At 35.9% G+C, this 23,200-nt stretch overlaps 4 protein-coding genes across 4 annotated transcripts; 1 reads left to right on the top strand and 3 right to left on the bottom strand.

Annotated features, from left to right (window-relative positions):
* The first annotated feature begins 1,396 nt into the window (after positions 1 to 1,396).
* LOC114241824 (uncharacterized) lies at positions 1,397 to 2,997 on the top strand. Its single transcript, XM_028172805.2, has one exon. The coding sequence runs from the start codon at positions 1,634 to 1,636 to the stop codon at positions 2,876 to 2,878; it is 1,245 nt and encodes a 414-aa protein (XP_028028606.2). The 5' UTR covers positions 1,397 to 1,633; the 3' UTR covers positions 2,879 to 2,997.
* On the bottom strand, positions 2,992 to 5,729 carry LOC114241797 (protein takeout). The gene is made up of 5 exons (XM_028172766.2): positions 4,552 to 5,729; positions 4,240 to 4,459; positions 3,697 to 3,821; positions 3,318 to 3,473; positions 2,992 to 3,185 (listed from the first exon to the last, which is right to left on the bottom strand). Exons 1-5 carry the CDS (start codon positions 4,622 to 4,624, stop codon positions 3,040 to 3,042), a joined length of 720 nt encoding a protein of 239 aa, XP_028028567.2. The 5' UTR covers positions 4,625 to 5,729; the 3' UTR covers positions 2,992 to 3,039.
* Positions 5,730 to 5,786: 57 nt separating this feature from the next.
* LOC114241827 (uncharacterized) lies at positions 5,787 to 12,169 on the bottom strand. The gene is made up of 8 exons (XM_089737238.1): positions 11,749 to 12,169; positions 10,290 to 10,572; positions 9,744 to 9,940; positions 7,668 to 7,898; positions 7,046 to 7,240; positions 6,618 to 6,836; positions 6,293 to 6,541; positions 5,787 to 6,057 (listed from the first exon to the last, which is right to left on the bottom strand). Exons 1-8 carry the CDS (start codon positions 11,771 to 11,773, stop codon positions 5,801 to 5,803), a joined length of 1,656 nt encoding a protein of 551 aa, XP_089593364.1. The 5' UTR covers positions 11,774 to 12,169; the 3' UTR covers positions 5,787 to 5,800.
* Positions 12,170 to 15,321: 3,152 nt separating this feature from the next.
* Positions 15,322 to 22,678, bottom strand: LOC149500179 (uncharacterized). Its single transcript, XM_089737239.1, has 4 exons — positions 22,523 to 22,678; positions 17,990 to 18,221; positions 17,168 to 17,310; positions 15,322 to 15,427 (listed from the first exon to the last, which is right to left on the bottom strand). Exons 1-4 carry the CDS (start codon positions 22,551 to 22,553, stop codon positions 15,369 to 15,371), a joined length of 465 nt encoding a protein of 154 aa, XP_089593365.1. The 5' UTR covers positions 22,554 to 22,678; the 3' UTR covers positions 15,322 to 15,368.
* Positions 22,679 to 23,200: the final 522 nt, after the last annotated feature.

The following is a 23,200-nucleotide window of genomic DNA, read 5'->3' as shown; positions in this document are numbered from 1 at the left end:
TTTAAGATAAAAACTGGAACAATATTTTTTTTGTCTTAAACCACATTTTATTATCGCAATCAATGTACTCAAAGGTCTATTGGGCAACCTATGGATATAAATATTAATAGTTGTATTTGGAAACAAGGTATCAATTTAATTCAAAAATTTTCAATTAAGTAAAAAGTTTTGTGGTCGGATTCTCCATAGAAATAGATACATAATAATATATTAAATAACTGGAAATTTCTATGTGCGCTTGTATTGTGGCTTCTAAAATTTTTTTAATTGACAAACGCTTCTCTTCGTGAAATCTTGCAATTCTCACCTCTTTTATTACCCCGTAAATTCTAAATTGAAGATTATAAACTAAAAAACTTTCGTAAATTTCGGTTTTATTTGGAAACAAAGACGATTTTATTAAAACAGCGCCATCTATGAAAATCATGAACAATAGCAGCACATGCTTCACTAGATAAATTACTTTCAGCGACACGTCACATGTTCGTTCATATATTCAACGGTAGATGGCAACAACCACACAAAATTTTTAGAAATCTACATTTTTGGCAGTTATTTTTTATTGTTTTAAAAACAGAGTTCAGGTATTAGTCTTAAAGATGTAGCTGTAGTCTGTCCTGTTTTTATTGTTTTGTATTCAACATTTTACAATTTTGTATTCAAGCGATTCAACAAGACAAATTTTTTACAGAGTTTTTCTTTCGTCCGTGGTCTTTGCCAAAAAGGGATTCTGTCATCAATAATTTGTTATTTCTTAATTTGTATTATTTTGTAAAGGGGCATTCGGACTCACGCTTTACACACTCAACAATGTCAATATCAGCCCAGTACTATTGTTAAATTACGAAAAATCATGCTCGCCTATCGTCTATACACCTTAATATTCTACTTACTCATGCGATATGAGTATACTAGGTGTCTTTAGATATACCGAGGACGTTTCTACACAATTTTTCTTCTCATTAGTTGAGATTTTTGCAGAATGGCATGATCAACACCTAGTGCAGTCAGACGCAGACAAGCTGCGCTTAAATAGGTCATTGCTATTTAAAAATAACTATCGCCTGTTTGGAAGGATTGCAGTTGGTCTAGAGACCTTGCCACTTGACCAGGACGGATGGGTGAGCTCGAGGACTCAGCGAAGATGTGAAAGCTTGCGACTATTGCGAGAACGCCCGCGGGGGCCTAGCATTTCAAGGATAGGTGCTTCGCGAATTCATCTAAAACAGGATCAGAATCCCAACGCACTGAGGAGATTCAGCGAGAGACTCAGCTGGCTGATCTTAAGGTTCACGTCAAGCTTTTCGACTAGTTTGACGAGCCTAGTGACCTCGGTTTAAGTTGCTATTAGCAGTTACTTCCAACTGCACTAAAATAATTCAAGTACATAACTCGAGCCAGTACAAAGGTATTGATTCAACGTTTCATTAAGAAAGTCCAACGATCGATAATATAATTTAATAACACGAAATCTATCGCACTACACGCCGATGATTGCTTTAGAGGGACTTTTTGATTAATTTAATGGAAACACATTATCGTTATTAACAATTGACTAGAAGCGCGTTAACAATATAGCGCCATCAAATCATTATAGACCTGGTTAACATATTGACGTGTAACTGTTTCAAAAATGGCTCAAATAAAAGATGAAAATCAATCGAAACAACAACAAAAAGAAAATGAAACTCTGAACAAAAACAAGCTGAAGAAAGTCGTGTATACATTGAAACCAACTTTGATGCTGGAGAACTGGTTCGGATTGTTCAGATTTTCTATAGTTAACGAAGAAGAACTAGTACCTCCTAATGCAAAACTGAAAATATTCGGAGTGATTCTTTCGATATTCTTTATTGTAATGTTTGCGGTTTTTGTTGACTTTCCCGATACGGAAACAGAAAGCATAATGGAGTTAATGGACGAGGTACCATCTATGGTGGTTCTGTCCCAGTATTTTATTGCCTCGATCACCACGTCATCTTGCCTTAGCGCGATAGCTATTCGCATTTTTGAAACTTTCGCCGAACTCGATTCCATGCTCCTCATTACAACCACCCAAGACTTTTACAATAAGTCCCGGTATCAAACGAATAAATATTTAATAATTTTGGGTGTGTCTCACATAATCAGCAGTACACTGGATCTATTGACCGACGACGAGGTAGTGTGGTGCAAATTTTTCGTCCTACCTATTTATTTCTTACAGAAACTGGAAGTTCTGACTTTCTGTAAACTAATAGTCATGATTCAATGTAGACTTCAAATGATCAATAAATACCTAACAAATTTCATTGAAGAACAAGAGAAAAACAAAGCCTTAGTGTTTACTTTAGCAGAATCGAATCCAAAGAAAACTGACAAATTCAACTGGATCGGGTGTCCTTCTCCGAACAACATGAAAATACGTGATCTGGCCACTATGTACGATGTTATTGGAACTATATGCTCATTAATCAATGATTTATTTAACATACAAATCTTCATGACTCTAGTTTCTACCTTCACGTATATCGTGATAGCGATTTGGAGCACTTTATATTTTTACAGAGCTCCTAACTTCACCTTCGGAACATTAACAACGATTATAATTTGGTGTATTACAATAATACTCAGTGTTGTCGTTATGTCATTTGTTTGTGAAAGACTTGTGTCTGTCCGTAACAACACTAAAATTCTTGTTAACAAAGTGATTATGAATTACGACCTACCTAAAACTATGAGGGTTCAAGCCAAAGCATTCATGGAATTGATTGAGGCTTGGCCTCTTAAAATTATGGTTTATGACATGTTCTCGGTTGATATAAGCTTGATGCTAAAGTTTATCAGTGTCGCTACAACATATCTAATAGTGATTATTCAACTCTCTCATTTTGTCTAAATCTGTATTATTATCAGCAAATAAGATTTCTAAATATTGGCGTATACAAATTGAATTGCAAAAAATAATGTTTGTAGGTTTGTATGTATCAATCAATAAAATTAACAAATAAATCATTCGAAATTATATACTGGTTTATTTTCGATATTAAAGAAACATATTTAAATTATTTCTTCTAATGGCACAACCTCGAAGAATTTCTTTAAGTTTTTCATAACAGCTGATATACCGTAATGCACAATTGGATCGCCAAAGTCTTCTGCGACCATTCGCCAGTTTTCATTCATAAAATTGACAACTGCATTACCTGTTGAAAAATAGTTATAATTGTTATATATTTATTCACCAGTGTCGTAAAAGGACCTTATTGAAAAAAAATCAGGAACCCAGCACGTTTAATGTTAAGTACATATTTAATTTTAATTAATTTGAAACTTACTTATTTCTGGATTCCCTTTGAGTAGATTCGTAACACTGTAAGTAACTCTGCCATCATAACTGTGTGTGAAATTTGAGCTGGTAACTTCCAGGTGACTCATGCCATCTTTACCAGTCATTGGTTTGATAGTGAGAAAAGCGTGTAGTCTGATGTTACCTGAAATAAGTTATGATCAAAAATGATACTCAGGATAAATTTTATTATAAATACTATTGAATATAATCCAATAAGAAAAGTGCATGCACAAAGAAAGAACATTAAAGAATTATATGTATAACTAAATAAACCACGCTACTATTGCAGCTTTGGAGACTAAATAGTATTTGGAACTAAATTATGTATCCGTTTTATTCTTATGGTATAGGAAATCAAAACTTACTGCATTTTATAATTGATTTTCCGTCACCGTCAATGGCAAACATAAGAAACCTTCCCACAGATCTATAGTGTCCCTTTATCGTTAAATTACAGTGGAACTGAGTTTCAAAAACATGATCTTTATACCTGAAAATTATACTTTAAGTATGCAAAGAGTCCAATTTTGTTGATTGATCAAAATATGCAAGTCAAGAGTATAGAATACGTTACGTCTCGGAAAATTATTTATAAAAAACTAGCTGACCCAGCAGACTTCGTAGTGCCTCAATCGATAAATAAAAGACCTAAACTTTTGTATAACATAAACTTAAAACAAACAAAAGGAATCCGTCCGACGGGAGGACACATCAAAGGAAAAACAAAATTGTTATTTTTATTTAATTCCGAGCATTTTCATATTTATCTACCTTTTAAACCTTCTCTGGACTTCCACAAATAATTCAAGACCAAAATTAGCCAAATCGGTCCAGCCTTTCTCGAGTTTTAGCGAGACTAATGAACAGCAATTCAGTTATATAAATAGATAGATAGATAGATAACATACCTTGCAAAATCAACCCGGCATTTTTTTAGTCCTCTAGCAACACCATGTTTAAACTCAATATTCATATCACCGGGCATTTTTAAATTAAGTTTTTCTATACGATACGGATCTAAACTTTCTAACCCAATTTCCCTTATACCCTCTACGAAAGTAGGTAATCCCATCTGTAGCGTTTTTGTTAGACATTCTTCCGAGGAATCTTCACATGGTTTCTTCAAATCTGATCAATAAATGTTCATCAAATAACCAAACAAAAAAGTGTATTATTAAAAATTTATAAAAAGCTAAATATTTAATTATTTTTTTACTTACATGCCGTTTTTACAGGAACCGTAAAATCAGTCAAAAACAAAACTGCACTGTACAAATAAAAATACTTCAACATTATGTGCACGTCTTACTTTTAACCACAATTTTAACAATTTAAACAAAAGTTAAATGTTTACGATTGAATTTATAGTCGTAATGTTCTTGGTGATTAATTTGATTTTAAAGTTGTTGCGTCACTTAATTGCATGAGCGCTTAAGCATATTTTGAAATCCAGTTATGGTTACAGAAAGCGCTTTATTTCTAGAAGCTTCTATTGATTTAAAAAGTCCATTTTTTGTATGAGATTTTCTTTAGGAAGTCTGAAATACATGGTCGGAGCGGCGACACGGCGTGCTCTCCTTTCACCTTACGCAGGTCTTCTCGGGACATGGTTGTTTCTGGAGGTACTGTGAAAGGTCTACAGGAGAGAGCCACATCCGGGTTGCCACCGTGCGGGCATCCGGACGATGACGCTCAACACGTGCTCGAAGCGTGCCCGTGTTAGGAGCACTCGAGGCGAGATCTGGTAGCGGTGCTGGGGAGAGACCTCTCCTTGCGGGCTGTCGTCGCCCGCATGTTAGAGGATCCGAACTCGTGAGAGGCAATGGCCAGGTTTTGTGACCTGGTCATGGCGTACCGTGAGGCTAAAGAGCGCGAAATGGAGTGGGATCTCTCTTCGGCACCTCAGCGCAGAAGGTGGGGTAGGCGGCGCAGACGTGAAGCTCCCACTCAGCCTCCGTAGGGACTTTCGAGGGGCGGGTGCGGGGGCGTCCGGTACTCGACTGTCAGACCGGTGGTAAGGCGGTGCAAGGTGGCTCCTGTGCGCCGTCCACGGTGTCTGCTGAGACGACGTCCTTCGGGATATTACCGGGGACAAAATCCCGTCGTATCATCAGGATAGGTACCGGCGAAGGCGGACTTTCGGGGCGCACTGCGGTACCGTAGGTTTGGTGTAGCCGGTGTGGTGGAGCTCAATGGGGCTTAGTCGGTAGTTGGTTTTACGTGGCGAGCCTCTCGCGCGCCTTTTTCAAGGCGTAAAATACTACGAGGAATTGGGAGAGCTGGAGGACCTTGGCCCTCCTCGTCTCTCTCTTCCTCTCTGGGAACGCCGGAGTCCTGCATAAACCGGTCCGTTACCCCCTTTGACCGGGGGTATCAGTAAATGGATTCCCCAGCGTTAAAACCAAAGGAAGTCTGAAATATGGAGTGGTTGTAGTATTGGATAAATTGAAAAACATTGTGTTCAAATTTTTATTTGTCACCAAATCTTTGATCAATATCTTCTGTAGGATCTAATGTAGTGGGCTCAGTGAAAATATTGTTAATTATATCAGAGGGTATAGTGAAAGGTGGAGAACTTGAAGATTCGTTTATAGGTACTACAAGCTTCTCTGTAGTTTCTTCGTTATTGTTTGGTTGATTATCAGGCGACACGGTCGTCAGAGGTGGAATTGTCTCTGAAGTAACCTCGCCACTGGTACACTCGGATTGATGTAGAATTTTCACATCTGAAACAATTAATTTTTCATTAAATAATTTCTCTTCACCTTTATGCCTTCGTATAGGCTTAATGGTAATTGTTCACCCTCGCTTATGCACATCAGGAATTCTTGGCCACTACCTACTGACTATAATAGCTTCTGCCATTTTTTCTTATCAGCCCACAAACGTCTACTGCTGGACTTAGGTCTCCCCCAAGCCTCGCCACACTAGTTTCCAATATTTTAAAATAAAGATACATACCAATTCCACATAACTGTGCACAAAGCAAATGGTCCGCATTGTTAAAAGTAAAGTTATTGGTCCCACAAATGGGTTCATATATCTGTGATTGGGGACAAGCGGCCAAGCATTCTCCTATCGTCGGCTTCCATGGAGGTACCGTACTAGAAGGTACATTAGGCAAGGGAATATTATTGTTTCCGTCGTCATTCGGCTCCCTATTAGGTAATACGATCGATGGGCATTTTCGTCTTTGCATTATCTCCACCTCTGAAATAATTATAAAAAATTATAATCCATATTAAAATAAGTCAAGAGTGTTAAAAATCAAGTAACAAGTACTTACTGACTCCACATGTTCTAGCACATTGCAATCTACTGGGGTTCATGTACGTCACTAAGTTCGTCCCACAAACAGGGTTGAATTCAGATGTCGCAGGACAAGACTTTATACAAAATTGGACTGCTGGAGTCAAAAGTAACTCGTCCGGTGACAGCATTGCAGTAGTTTGAACGTCATTAGTGGCTGATGAAGGGCACGGAGCTCTTCTATGTATCTCCACATCTAAGATAATGTTTTAATTTAATTAATAGTAAATATTGTTGTCTTCATTAATCACAAGCGTCATTATATTCATAGTGATTATATTTACGAAATCAATGAATCAATGTTTCCAAAATAATATTAAACTAGATAGTTTGTGGTTTTTTCTTATATTAAATTCAAATTATGAATTAATTGATTGATTGTATCAAGGAACAGTAAAAACTTACTGACTCCACAAATACGAATGCATTGTATATAGCTTGGGTTCTGATATGTCACGCCATTGGTTCCACATACTGGTTTGTTCTCTGTGGTGGTGGGACAGGATTTAATACATGTCAGGGTACTGAGCGACAGTGGCTGTTGGACCACGGGCTTTCGATTATCGATTGTGCATGCTGACAACTTCGTGGCTCTGATGTCTGGAAACCAAATAAAGTTTACAAAAGGTGTTGACCTGTAATTAAGCTTGGAGCTTTAAAATTAAACACCAATCATAACTATAGTTACTCAAAAATAATTAGATAGATACGGAGTTTTTTGATTCTAAGGTAAAATTCACAATTTCATCATACATCAATAAGATTGAAGGCTATGTCCCATAGACACAGCCCACAGAGTTTCTCGCCGCATATTCTCAGTGGGTCGCTATTCCGACCCAATGGTAGATTCTGCGAAATACTGCTTTTGCTAGGGTTAGTGTTAGCAAATTCTTTCAGGTTGTGTCCGTAAGTTCACCTACCCGTCCGTGCGTTGCTGTAATTGCCTCTTAGGCTACCAGCGACTACATAGGAAAAGAGGGCTGAAATTTATAATATTTATAGCTCTCATCTATTGAAATATTCTTACCAAGTCCACACATCTGAGCACAAAGGATTGCCAATGGATTTCTATATGTGACTCCGTTTGAAGCACAAACAGGCCTCGTTTCCTCTGATTGAGGACATAAAGAAATGCATTGCTGGATATTGGCAGGGACATCAGTAGTCTGTAGAAGACCATCTCCTCTGTCGAAACTTGTCGATGATTCAGTAGGGACGTTTGCTGCCGAGCACGTACTTTTCCGTTGTATTTCAACAACTGAAAATTAAAGCAACAGGAATGTTCGATTATTTAAATTTATGTCCACTTGTGAAATTGACAAATTTGAATGCATAAAACACTGAATTGTCTTCTGATCACGAAAGAAGTACATTGTAAATGTGATTCAGATGCTGCCCGAACGGTTCTATCTTATAATTATAATAAATGAGCAAATGAACAAGATCGCCGTTGACTTTCTATTACAAGGACCCGTAGACTTCACAACGTGAACGCCACCACTCAAATTGCGTCTATTTATGTCTCAATTATACAGTAATGACGCGTATTATAATTTTTGCGGGTATTATTTTTATTACTCGATGCCATGCCTTTATCGTGGATGTCATTCGCGACCATTTGTTATATAAATATTTATAATATTACGATACGGGTACAGCGGGCGTCTTATCCATTAGGCGTTGACGACGTTAGGTATTCGCTTGCGCTTTTAATTTACACTTTAATCCTCGGTTGAACTTACGGCTGTAGACAACAAAGGCGACCGTCTTTTGACATTACATGTTCTCAGTCACAGCACCTCGACCACCAACCTCGAGGGGTTATTCTAGATTCACCGAATTAGTAGGTGAACTCACGGGGCTTAAAACTGATGACGTTGCTAACACTAACCCTAGCAAGAGCAGTGCTTCGCAGAATCTACCACCGGATCGGAAACGCGACCCACTGAGAAGATCCGCCGAGAAACTCAGTGGGTTGTGTTGTGGATTAATTTATTCGCCGAGCCCTTCGTCGCAAGCTTTGATTATATATATAATCAAAGGTCGCAAGCGACGGATTCGACGAGAACGATGACCGGCAAAAACCATATCGAACATGAAATTTTATATATTTGTTTGTTCGTGCATTTAAAGCTCTCTGATTCTATACGTGAGATTTGCTTTTCCATATCCAGATACATAGGTAATGAAATAAGCGAGTTCAGAAGCAATAAGGCTTATTGCTTCGTATACTTTTACAAATTTAAATTACAAATTTTTTTTCTAATTTTTTTGGTAGGACCTCTTGTGAGCCCTCGCGGGTAGGTACCACCACCCCGCCTATTTCTGCCGTGAAGGATGGCAGCCGCTGTAACTTTACTGAGACCTTAGAACTTGTATCTCAAGGTGGGTGGCGCATTTACGTTACAGATGGCTATGGGCTCCAGTAACCACTTAACACCAGGTGGGCTGTGAGCTCGTCCATCAATTTAAGAAAAAAAAAAGCTTCATTAATTTTAAATCGTTGAATTTTCCATCGCTCTAGTTTCGTTACATTTTCTTAAATAGACTATGAAAGCGACAAAGAGTTTTTAAATTATATTCAAATGCGTCATAAATTTTTTTTTTTTAATTTAATTTCTCACAAAAATAATTGTATATAGTATTCTCTATTCCCAACATTTAGTGTCCCAAGGTGGGAATCGACATTCACATTCGATATCCATGACAACCATACACACATATCAAATAATACATATTCTTAGTTTACTGGTTACTGGTATTTTACTGGTGGTAGGACCTCTTGTACGTACGCACGGGTAGGTCCCATCGCCTTGCCTATTTCTGCCGTGAAACACTAATGCGTTTCGGCTTGAAGGGTGAGGCAGCCGTTGTAACGATACTGAGACCTTAGAACTTATATCTCAAGGTGGGTGGCGCATTTCCACCCATATAAGCAATAAAAAAATTCCTAGTTGGATCATGAGTTGTATTATTTAATTTAAATCAACCACAAATTAGTGCAAAATGTGCGTTTCAGAGCTGACGGGCAACTAGAAATTACTCGTATAAGTGATTATTACGTAAATAAGTACTTGAATTTAATGTATAGCAGAAAACATACCAACTCCGCATTGCTGAGCACACATTAATCTTCCTAAATTGTTGTAGGTCTCATTATTGGTACCACAAACAGGATTATATTCTGATGTAACAGGACAACTACGGATACAGGCTTCGATGTCCGGAGACCCGGCGGTTGCAGTCGTTTGTCTGTTAAATCTATTTCCATTGAATTCCGGTCTGAGGTTCAAGTCATATCTAGAAATAATTGTCATCGATCAATGTTTTTACCCTAAAATAAATTACTACGAATATTGCGTAAATCGGTAATAGTAAAAAATGTACAAACATCAAAATTAATGGGAGGCCTCAATAGGAGGTTAAGTAAGGTTTGCAGATAAATAAATATTAGTTTCAAAAACTTACTTTAGTTATAAAAATATTATAATAGGATAGTTAGCTTGGTTATTGTAACACTAAAAAAATTCAAAATTTGTATGCAATTAACAAATTAATAATTACATTTAATACCTATTTCTTAATATCTATCTTATTATATCTATTTTACATATTCTTATTCAAATAATAAAATGTCTAACAAACGTACGCATGAAAATTGGGCCGATACCGATGTTCATGCTGACCAGATGGATAGTGAAAATTGTGTCCCCAAGGTTGCCAGTTTCTGTGATTTCGTCCCCCATAATGTGTAGCACCATAGTCTGATTCTTCGCTGCTTGCAGACTCGCTCGAGCCCCAATCGTGGGAATCTTTCCTCCTTGTGGACCATTGTCGCGATCCGTGGTGAAACCAATCGCCGTGATCTTGGTTTTTCCTGTTGTGCCATTCATAGCAGTCCGTGACTTGAATGAACAGTATGGCGAATGTTGCTGTGAATTCGATCGGAGAAAATCAGTACTACTATAACTGAATTAACAAAGTGTGTGCAAATTACTTTTTGTGGGTTCGTCTTGTAGGCGTACGTGGAGTTGTTATCAACCGTTTTTATTAAAAACTAGCTGACCCGGCAGACTTCATAGTGCCTCAATCGATAAATAAAAGACCTAAGCTTTTGTTTAAAATAAACTTAAAACAAACAAAAAGAATCCGTCCGACGGGGGACACATCAAAGGAAAAACAAAATTCTTATTTTTATTTAATTCCGAGCTTTTTCATATTTATCTACCTTTTAAACCTTCTTTGGACTTCCAAAAATAATTTAAGACCAAAATTAGCCAAATCAGTCCAGCCGTTCTCGAGTTTTAGCGAGACTAACGAACAGCAATTCATTTTTATATATGTACAGTTGTTGATGGAACTTAAGTGAAAGTCGCACCATTAACAAACAATAAGTTTGCGAGCTGTTTCTGCTGATAAATATACTTTTTATATTTGACGACAACACAGCGAAGCAGTGGTTTTAACTAATTAATGATAGTATCGAAATTGTAATAAATTACAAGGATTTATACAGTTTTTATTGCTATTAACTTTGTTCTGATCAGAAGATCAAATAGAAATAAAGGATTTTAGAAATTCTATATTATCACATATTGAATACTAAAAAAAATATACTAAAATAATTCAGATGACTGTTAAAGAGGTTTTATAACTTTGTGAGGATTTTTGTAGGTAATCGAAAATAGTTTTATACAAAAATGCACGTGCAATTTACATAATTTAAAATCATTTTCATTAAATACCCCAATGATGCTAACATAAATATAAATGAAATATAAGTCGATAAGATAGATAGTTTAAAATAATACAAAACGAAAGAAAAGTTTCGTTACACGAAATACAAACCACGTTTTGCTTTCGTGTAACGAAATACAAACTAAGAACTTTAACAAGTTTAGTCATTTAATTTTCAGTTATTAAAAACAATTTTCTGCAAAACAAAGCCCTTGTTTGGACAATTAGTTTACGAACGCACAAAAGGTTATTTTCTATGTAATCATTTACTACATTTTTAAAGGTGAAATTAAATATAATACTTAAATAGTAACTTAAATAATACCTACTTTGTTTTAGAAAATATTTGTACAAATAAATCACAAGCTTACCTTTGAAAAAGTCGTGTTGTCTCATTTTAAAAGCGATTAGCTTAGGAAACAAATGTGAATGTTAAAAAACTTTGAGTTTCAAAATTTAACCCACTCGAGGGCCGGTTCTGTTACTAAATGAGCAGTATCTTTTTGCACGTATATTGATATCGTCGTTTATAAGAACCCCACCTCTCTTGATGCTTGGTGTCCAACACGTTTATGAATCACCGAATTAAATAATTTTAAATTACACAGAGATATCGAAGCCTGCTTCGTATCATAAATGTTTTTAAGCTTAAAACGAGCACCTGGCCTAAGTCCATAACGCACCTAAGTCTATAACGTCTTTAACCTTCAATACGACTAAAATAATGACGAATTAAAGTTATTGCGAGACAACTTTAAGACTTGTTTCATAGGACAACTCGTTTGACTTGAGGAAAACTTGACGTAAAAACTATGATTATGAATCCAAGAGCTACCTAACCTGTATCTCTAAGATTTTTAACAAAAATTAAAACTGAACAATTTATTCGTCTATTTAGAATATCATCTTATCTAGTATAAGCCGGTTTATACCGACGTTTTGTATTATTCGTCAAACAAATTGTTTTGTTTCTTTCTGATATTTGATGTGGTGATTTGTCAATAAAAACTAGGTACCTAATACCCAATTGATAAAGAATAGCAACACACAGCTTCAATTGTTATTGCTCGATGAATTTCAAAGGCAATTGACCTTTACAGAATTCGTACTGCATGTAGTGCATGTACTGTCTTTCCTTATGTTTATAGTCGTATACCGTTTACCTTTCCTCCTATGTAAGACATTGTACAGGAATAAAATACAGTTCGATTATAACTCGAATAGACCTTTTTTCGATACAATAACATTAAATAACGTGAAAAATTTAACTGCCGTAGTTGGTCAGACGACCTATTGACCTCCATTAAAATACAAAAGGCGTAGATCCCAATAAATCAGGTTGTATTACCCCAAGGCACTCATGCATAATGACGTAAGCTAAATTCCCACAAATTCCTTATCCTTCACACTAGATGCACAACTGTGACAAAATTGACTTTGGCACGCAAGTTGACTTTGGCAATTGCTGACAGCATAGGGTGTGGTTAGCTCGAGCAAATCTATCCCATCGCAATTATAAAGCGACCAAGCAGTCTAACTTAAAAATAAAATTAATTGCGGCAATTAAGACTTCCACTTGTTGCTTAAAATGGAAATAGGGTTTTAGTATCTATGGATTACGGTAGCATCTAAGCTCTGACCTCGTTTATCTTTCTACGCCAATTGATTAAAATGACCATCGACCTCGAGTCGAATCCGGAGATCATTTCCCTACACGATGAGGTAAAAGTAAATTTGCTGGCGGGTATGTATCCGTGTACAGGCTACAAAACATCGACAATATTTACCTAGATTTAATAAATGTAATATTGTTGGTTTTGTCTGGCAAGGCTCGATAGCAGCCTTTATTATTATTTTTAGGCAGTTGCCAAACCTCTTTCGAAGTGTCCACGCTTAAAAGGACGCAGGGTATTTGGAGCTTAACGGTCTGCAGTTCTTGGAAACAGTCTGCAGGCCTAAGGATGTTTTTAGGGCCCACTACCACCAAACGACTCCTCTTGCACTCTCTCACCGACGTCCGATCTTAGCCCTTGATCAGAATCTGGACAGAATAGGGGGAGTTCTCGCGGTCTAATATACAAACAGCCTCGCGGCGCCACCCTAGCACGCTTGATTGACAGGTCGTCGACGCGATCGTCAACCAACAATGAAGCATGTCTCTGCGGTACGGCAGCCAGTCAATCCGCCCATCTGGTGTCACTGGTATTCTGGAATACCCCGCTGAGTCAGAACCAGCCCGCTGGGTCGGAACGCATGCTTCGCCGACCGGGTTTTTCTTGCACATTACGTTCGAGAGACGATAAAAACGACCGCGTTCGCGGACCGTGACCGCTGTCACGTCGTATCTGTCTGTCCTCCTGGTGCTAGTGTGCTAGGGTGACGGTAGAGTGCTATGCAGCCTCCTTTAACTCCTTAGTCACCCCATGATCTTCATCGGACGGGGACTGCCTTCTTACGACTCGGTATCGTCCCTCAGCTTTCTTCATCCTTCTTTTTTCCATTTTTTTTCCTCACTAACTAACACTGCCTAATCTAAAACTAAACTAAAATAACTGTTGAGTGGGGGCTTTGTGTCATTCCGTCGTTGCACTGACTAGAAAGAATGCAGGAGGGGCATGACACACAACCGTGACTAATCTAACCTAACTACTTGCTACCTACTACTATCCGTACATCTAAAGCTAAGAGTTGAGGGGGGCTGCCATAGGGCCTGCTCACTCCTTACAAGGAGGGGGCCCGATATGGGGAGCCCGAGCGGAGGAATTGAGAGCACCCCCAAAAGGGAGAGTGGGCCCCCATGGTTCCCCACATTGAGTCTGGGGGGATAAGATATACGGAAGCAACACCCGAACGAAGTTGAAAAGCCGCGGCATACTATACACGATTAGATTAGCACTAGTGCTTAATTGCGGAGCATGGCAAGGTTTTATTAGCACAACTGCAACATACGGACGTATTTACGCTATTTAACTAAAGTATATGTATATAGTATGAAAATAAAAGTATTTCCTACCATATTATTAAAAATTCAAGTGACTAATATCATTAAAATCAACCGGATAAGTCATTTAATTTTATCTTTGAATCACTCCAGGATATAATATGACATGGTTCAGTGTCTTCGAGTTAATCATTTACTTATTCACAAAGAACTTTAATTACCGCTTTAGTAGCTATTTTATAAAAAAAAATATAGTGCTTGCAGAATAATCCATAACATATCATCGAAATTTTTTAAAACTCTTTTAGAAAGGACTTTTTATGATCGCCAAACGTATATAAATATTAAGTCAGGATATTTTGATGATAGTACAATATAGTAATTTAACATGATTATTTATACATAATTTGATTTCCTAGACGTTAGATAAGAAGCCTATATTTTTGACTTCACGCTTCTTTCTTCATAAATAACGAACTTATCATAAGCAGCTTTCAACTGTTAAATCACCTACTCAGGACTCAAATTTAGTGAAAAACACCGACGGTCGTCTACGTTTATTTCTAACCAGAAGCAGGTACATACATACATACAATATCGAACTTCTTCCTTCACAAATGACGGGTTTCCATACGCAACTATTCATCCCTTATTTTATTTAGGGGTGGAATTTCCAAAAATCTTACGTAACAAAAACAAACCAAAAATTCATCTAATGCTTAAATTTCTAATTTATTACCACAGTGGCTTAGGCTGGGCGTTGATGAATGTCAGTCAGTCGGGTCAAATAATCTAATATACTATATACTAATCTTCTATACATATATAAGATTATATTATTTGTAAGTATTTTGTTAGACTAAGAGCTTCGCCTATTAACCTTATCAGTACTAAATCAATGGGAATATAGAACATTGTTTAAAAATGGAGATTTTCATAAAATTCCCTTTTCGTGGCAATTTAATATTATACGTTAATCACAGTATTCGAATGAAACAAAATATTTAATCACTCATATTTTTAATTATTTGGTCTACTATTTTAATTAATTTAGCTGGTAGGAGCTTGTGTAGCAGTGGGGCAAGGCAGGGATCGGAGAACGCTGACATCTGAAAAAAAATATAACAAATTAAAGTTTATCGCTTATGAGCGTGGACAAATATTATTGCATGTGTATTATTGCATGCAATTCTAATGGAATTGAATTGAAATTGAACAGAATTGCTATTAGATCACCGCCGATGCAACTCCGCCAAAAAGTGACTTACGATGCTTACCAGCTTAACATTGAATTATAAATAAGTTGCAGGCCCGGATAAGTATAATTTTTGTTGAATAATTAATCTACATTTGTCGTGTGGGTAGTTCGGGTTGTTTAGATTTATTTTTAAATTTAATTTATTACAATACATTTAAATGTCTTGCGATATTTGTTGTTCGCAAATTTTAGAATATGAAAACTGTATAACAGCTTTTATGTTTTCGTTCGCTCATTTTATGTAAGATTTAAGTAATCTACATATTTTTCAAACTTTTCAAAAGTTCCGCGTATCTGTTCGAAGTGATTTATTTAAGAAACAGTCCTACTATATAGCCTATTATTTGATTTGTCACTATTATGTGTACCTACTTTTTTTTAACAATCTTTGTCTACCTCAAAAACAAATTAAGTAAATCACAAAATTCGCCCGAATTTGAGTGATGAATATTCAATTGTTTTTATGAAACATTTCATTGAACATTGCCTTCATAAAATATGTAGTACATAGTAGTGTTCTTTTTATGAAGGTTACATTATTTTAAAACTTAACAACACATCATTATTTCACTGTCATTCTTGTTGAGCAGCAAACACCTTCAAGATTTGAATGACTAATTATTCAATACTTCAATTATATCTTAGAGTCGGGTGTAAATTAATATTAATTTAAGACAAGTGTTTCGCTTGTACTATATATTACATTAACCTTAATAGCAACACAGCATTTGTAATATTAATAATGCATATATTAATACGAAATTAGAAGAATGCTTTTGTTTGCTAACGTTGTATGTATAACAATAGTAAAAGCCGAAACCACCAAATATCTAGTCCAAAAAAACTCAGACGTATACACAGACATATATAATCAGACTATAGCTGTACCCGTCCGCTTCGCTGGGCATTTAAACTTAACATTATTATTTCTTACCCCCGCAAAGATTCTCATCATTAACGCCCCCGCAACTGGTGAAGGGAGTCCAAGACTCATATAAATATTAGCCTATCAATTAAGTATATGTATTTTGTACATCGATACCAAGTTTCAAGTCAATCGGATGCATGGTTCAGTAGTTATAACGCAACATCCGTAAAAACCACTGTAGATTTATATATCAGTAAATAAATAAATATAAATAAATAAATAAACTGTGACTAAGAACAAAATATTGATCGAGAATTTAAGTTCTCATTCATTTTATAAATATTAATTTATTATAAAAAAAAGAACAGAACAAAATATATAATTCCAATTGAACACTATTACGTCACATTCAAGTTGTTGTCATTGCTGAACTTTTGAATAAAAATTTGACTGGTTTTTAAACGTGATAATATTATTGAACGCGAAGATTGTTCATGTTAGCCGTGAACTTTATTTTGATGTGCTTGTTCAATACTGTTTCATTCATTTCGATTACTCATATTCTCATAAACACGTACACTTAGTGGAGTGCACTTTTATGCATGAAATATTAAAGTATCAATGCGATAATTGAACTAGTCATAATTTTCTTTCACGAACCCGGAAAAAAAATTCTATTAATATTTGACACATAACTGAAAGTATTTGTTTTTCTGTACTTACTGATTCCACACGCCTGAGCACACGTCAACCTTCCAGGGTTATTGTAAGTGATATTATCAGTGCCACAAACTGGATTGTACTCAGCGGTTACTGGGCAGCTACGAATGCATTGTTGAATTGCAGGCGACATTGTGGTGGTGCCCCTGTAAGACGAGACATATAAAATTATGCTTAAAATTATGCGCTATGTTTTTTTTATTGCTTAGATGGGTGAACGAGCTCACAGCGCACCTTGTTGGTATTAAGTGGTTACTGAAGCCCATAGACATCTACAACGTAAATGCGCCACCCACCTTGAGATATAAGTTCTAAGGTCTCAAGTATAGTTACAACGGCTGCCTCGCCCTTCAAACCGAAACGGATTACTGCTTCACGACAGAAATAGGCGGGGTGGTGGTACCTACCCGTGCGGACTCACAAGACGTCCTACCACCAGTAAGAAATTTGAACAAACGAACTCACGACCCACCTGGTATTAAGGCTACCGGACTCTATGAACATCAACAAAGCAAATGCCTCTATTCAGCTTAAGACATGTGTTCTAAGTTCTATATCAGAACGTCAGCCCCACTCTTTAGGCCGTAAAGCATTAATGTTCGGCGGCAGAAAATAGGCGATTGCTCATTTTGAATAATCAAACACAAATACTGAACAAATTGGTATGTCTATGTCTTCATTTGTTTTTGGCCCATGACAAAGTTACCCCAACGCCATTTAAAATTGAAGATTTCGTAGCTCATTATCTACTTGTCACGACACTTTTTGACTTTTATTTGTACGAACTAGTCGGTGTCAGATTACATGTGTTCTAAATTCACTTACAGATTGTTGGGAGCCCGAGTCGTAGTTAAACGTTGCTGTTGTCCTGGGAACTGACCCTGGCCGGGGAATAAGCCTTGGCCAGGAAACAGACCGGGGAAAAATCCTTGCCCAGGGAACTGCCTCGGAGGCCGGGTGGTAAGCTCCCAGCCATAGCGGTCATCGAGAATTTCATCATCATCATTCGACTGACGCTTGTTCCTTACGCTCATACATAACACGTTAGTTATGATTGCTGTTGGCAAGACGGTAAAAGAAAAACATATAAAAATCAAACCACATTTCTGGGCAGCTTACGAAATTTAAATTAAATAATAATGTGACAGAACTGATGATCGTATTTTTTACTTTACTTAGTTAAGCATCTGTAATTTTACTTTCAGTATTGGTAATATCGGAAATCAAAAGTAAATCTTAGTAAATTAATTAACTGGGTATACAATAAGTTTGTTCATTTCAAGTTTCTATGATATTCGCAAGTCTTAGACATAATTATAACAACAGTTTTACAGTTTGATCTCGCCTATATTATTTTCATTTTATTATTTCCGGCGTTTCGAACACATTAGGATTTTCATGGTCAAGGATTAAACCTTAAAAGTAGTTTCAATCAATTATAAAAACACATTTTATATTCCATAAAATAAAAAAAAATTAAATAAAGGAGGTTAGATTAGCGTGCTACTTGCCAAAATTAAAAATATGCTATAAAATTATTCCTAAACTTTGGAAACTCAATTTATTTTTTGTCACATTGTTTTAGAAGACAAAATGATCGGGTCATGTAGGGATTGTTGTTTGGGTAGGTCGTCATCTTTGAAATTTTCAGTTTTAATAATTACTAGTGGTCCCGCAGTAGTCGAAATTCGACTTTAATTAATTGAAATTATAAGCTTGAACATTATTATGGTTATATTGTCAAAGACTATTATACTTCTATAATCACAGATTTCGCCAAGACTTCACTATAGACAAATAATATTAAAGATAAACAGTATTAACCTATTTTCAATTTGACCATAATTTTTGACAAACTAAAGTTTAACAATAAACAAAGAGTATATGTACCTACATATGTGTGTGTGTCAAATACACGGTAGTGTGAGTAATGTTTTCTTTATTGATTTAATGTATGTTTTATGCATTATTTAAAAAAAAAATGAGCATTGTGTACTCCTCTATATTCTCTATAAGTGTGGGAAATCTCATACTTCTCCGTCCGCGCAATTTTCGTAAAAAGGGATACAAAGTTTTTGCTTCACGTATTAATATATTATAGATATTGTGTGGCCCTCTTGCAGAATCTACATTTACTAAATATGCACGCGCTACAACAATTTATTGAAATACATCTCTGTTTATAAAAAAAAACCTAATATTAATATTAAACATTTCGAAAACGAAACGTGTTTTTGAATGAGGATAATATTTATTGAAATAATATTTTTTAATTCATAAAAATCCAGTTATCGCGGCATTGGGAATTCCGTGTTTAATTTTCAAAACATATCGATGTTGAACACACAACTAAGCTTTGCACAAAACATTTGCAGGTCCTATATTTGTTTATCAAGTAAATAATAAGTTTAAGTCAACAGTTTGTATTATGGTAACTGAAGGTTTAAGTGATTGATACACGTTACATTATTATTTACGATAATACGCACGCTCTTTCTTTATTATTTATCGAGATAAGCAGACGAGCTCATTGGCCATCTGGTTTTAAGTGACCACCGGAGGCCATGCATGTGACAAACCGAATTTCGAACATTAAGACATGAAGACATATAACTATACTGAGACCTTAGAACTTATATCTCAAGGTGGGTAGCGCATTTACATCGTAAATGTCTATAGGTTCCAGTAACCACTTAACACCAGGTGGGCTGTGAGCACGTTCACCCATCTAAGAAATAAAAGAAAACATGATAAAATATATCTTATTTGTTTGTTTTTCGTTGAAGGAAAACCATATGAGTGCTTTGTAACAGAAATAAGGAGGATGGAGGTATGTACATAATATATTTACCTACACGTAATATATGCGGGCTCGTATAACTCAAGATATCTATTAGTAGATATGACAAGTTGAGAGGATGTGAAAATTTAATTAAAATAAAGATAGTGCGTACTTTTATTTTTACGAGTCTAATTCGAGGCGTAATTAAAATACAATTTATTTTTTTATAGTACGAAATATTCGAAACTATAGATTAAGAAAGTAGTAAAATAAAACCAAACCTATAAAATAACAATAAAATTAAAACGGCCTTTAAATGTTTACGGCTTTTAATTGACAACGAATAAAGAGCATAATAAAACATCATAATTAAAATTAGATTGAATACTGATCTGTTTTCATTGGAGACTTTAGGAAATTGTGTTATGGGATACAGCAATCTACCTATGCGCTTTTTATTTTTATTGCTTAGCTGGTTGGACGAACTCACAGCCCACCTGGTGTCGAGTGGTTACTGGAGCCTATAGACATCTACAACATAAATGCAGCCACCCACCTTGAAATATGACTTCTAAGGTCTCGGTATAATTACAACGACTGTTCCACCCTTCAAACCGAAACGCATTACTGCTTTGCGGCAGAAAATAGGCAGGGTGGTGGACCTACCCGTGCGGACTCAAAAGAGGTCCTACCACCAATAATAAAGATTACGTAGAAAGGTTACACTTGTAACGACGTAACCACCTGGCACCTACCAGCAGCCGCTTGGTTCGATCGTCTATCTTTTTTTATGATTGATGGATTACCCGGAGGCCTTTCCTAATTCACCAGGACAGGTGGGTGCGCAAAGGCTCAGTCAGGAGGGGTAGGATTAGCTAACAACCGCTCGAGAGCCTCCGAAGGAAAGCTAACAAGTGAAGAGCAGTGGCTTCGCGTATGAATCTACTACCGAATCGGAATGGCGACCCGCTGAGAAGATCAGGCGAGAAACTCAGCGGGCCGATGCCCGGGTTAGGTTGCACGTCGAACTTTTTGCCGAGTTCTAGGAATACGGGCACCGGGGTCCCTAAGTCTGCTCCTAACGCTGGAGCTGAAGGAATGCAAAAGTTGTTGTGTCAGATAGATCCGTAAGGACGTGACAAGAGTGAACATATTAAGCGATGATTTAAAGTCATCGTGGCCTAAAAAATACGACGCCCGTTGCACGAGTATCGATCGATGCAACTCTGCTGGTGTTCGAACCCGTACGCAGGTATCCATTTTTCTAATGAAATACGTACTTAACAAATGTTCACGAATTACTTTCACGTTTGAGGACATCGTATAATAAAAATCAAGCCTGCAAAAATTATAATTTGCGTAAATACTGGTGGTAGGACTTCTTGTGATTCTTGTGAACCCGAACGTGTGGGTACCACCACACTGCCTATTTCTGCCGTGTAGCAGTAATGCTTTTCAGTTTGAAGGGTGGCGCAGCTGTTATACTGTAAAAACTGAGACTTAGAACTCATGTCTCAAGATGGGTGGCGGCATTGACGTGGTTGATGTCTATGGGCTCCAGTGACCTCGTTGGCCGTGAGCTGATTCGTAGCAATAAAAAATATAAAAAACATATCATGAAAAAAAAACAAATTACTCATTTATTTAAAAAAACTCAGAGAACGTGATCAAATAAGCGATTACAATATGATCCATCAATTCAATATAATTAATTAACCCGTTAAACGCGTTTTTCGTAATCTTCGAGACATAATAAAACATTTTTTATTTTATTTACTTGTCTTTTACCATAACGCTTCGCAAGGATAATAAAAACGAACGACTAATTTAAATCGATATAAATTGTAATATTATATTTATTAGTTGAAATGGATTCATATGTTTTTTGGTATCTTAAACGCGAAGGATAACTCATTAACCACCACAAAGTGGTGACCACTTTTGTCGTAGGTCGAAAGCTTAATTCCATAGGATACCATCTATTTTCTGATTCAAACTATCTACCTAATTTACCTACCTAATAAAAAAATGGTGGATCTCAAAATTAACTTCTACAAACTACTGATATTAGAAAATGTCTTAGTTTTTCATTTAATTTCTCGAATAGTGTAAAATTTACGTATATACACTAAAAAAGTCCTAAAGGAGATGACAAACTTCCAACGACGACTTTTAAATATTATAGTTATTTAATCATATTTATCATAAATGTGTATAATAATATGTTTGCAATTTCGTTCTTAAACTGCAAATAAAACTATCAGTGTAAACTACCCTGTCCTTTATAGAATAAAGTCGGACAATCCTTAAATTTCAAAGTAACACAATTAGCCATTTAATAATATTGCTTCTTAAATTATCAATCATACCAATCGTAAGCAAACAAAACTATGCTTTAAAAATAAAAATAATAATGCGTTGAGAACGACCCGCCAAATGTCATTAAAACTTGTTCTTACTATTCACAAAAACTTTATAGCCATCAATGCAATTATCCACTTAGAAACTATAAATGAAAAAAACACTTAACAAAAAATCTAAGAATACAATCATAATAATACAGAAGAAGAACTCACCGAAAAGGAAAAATACTACTAATTTATCCATTATATCTTGAAAATGCAGAATTGAAATAATTTTTGGTTCAATTTACGTACACGTAAGCTGCGTGCGAGTCGTTTGGTTACTGCCAACTATCCTACAGCTGGGTAAGTTTATAAGCAACGCGACGGACGCAAAGGTGAGTATTCCCCGTGATAGGGTTGATGTTAATTAATTATCGTGAATTATTCAACTTGTTTTTTCATGTATTTTATTGCGAAAGTCAAATAATGGTACTTAATGATTGCTAATAGTGAAAATACGTGTCGTTCTAAAAATTAAATAGCTTACGTAACGAAAAACAAAATAATTCGACCATTTTTTTTTTCACTCAATTATTATTTTCTATTTGAATAAATATCCAAACAACAAGGCAAGCATGACTAAAATATGCATTGGTTCTGAATTTATATAAAAAATTATATTTCCTTTGCATTGATTATTTTATCGAAACTTTATCGTTTTAATTTTCGTCTATGCACGCGTACACTCGTACCTTTTAAAACTACTTATCGCAAATAACAGCTTTCCAAATATGTATTCAGTCTTAAATCATAGGATTGATTTACGACAGATATAGATTAGCTTTTCTTGGTTTGAAAAAGCTCTCTAAGCAATGATATTTGATCTCAATATAAATTTAATATATTATT

This window comes from Bombyx mandarina, chromosome 23 (assembly GCF_030267445.1).
Source record: "Bombyx mandarina strain Sakado chromosome 23, ASM3026744v2".
Lineage (NCBI taxonomy): Eukaryota > Metazoa > Arthropoda > Insecta > Lepidoptera > Bombycidae > Bombyx > Bombyx mandarina.
The sequence above is the reverse complement of the archived record's forward strand: the minus strand, read 5'-3'. Positions and strand labels throughout refer to the sequence as shown.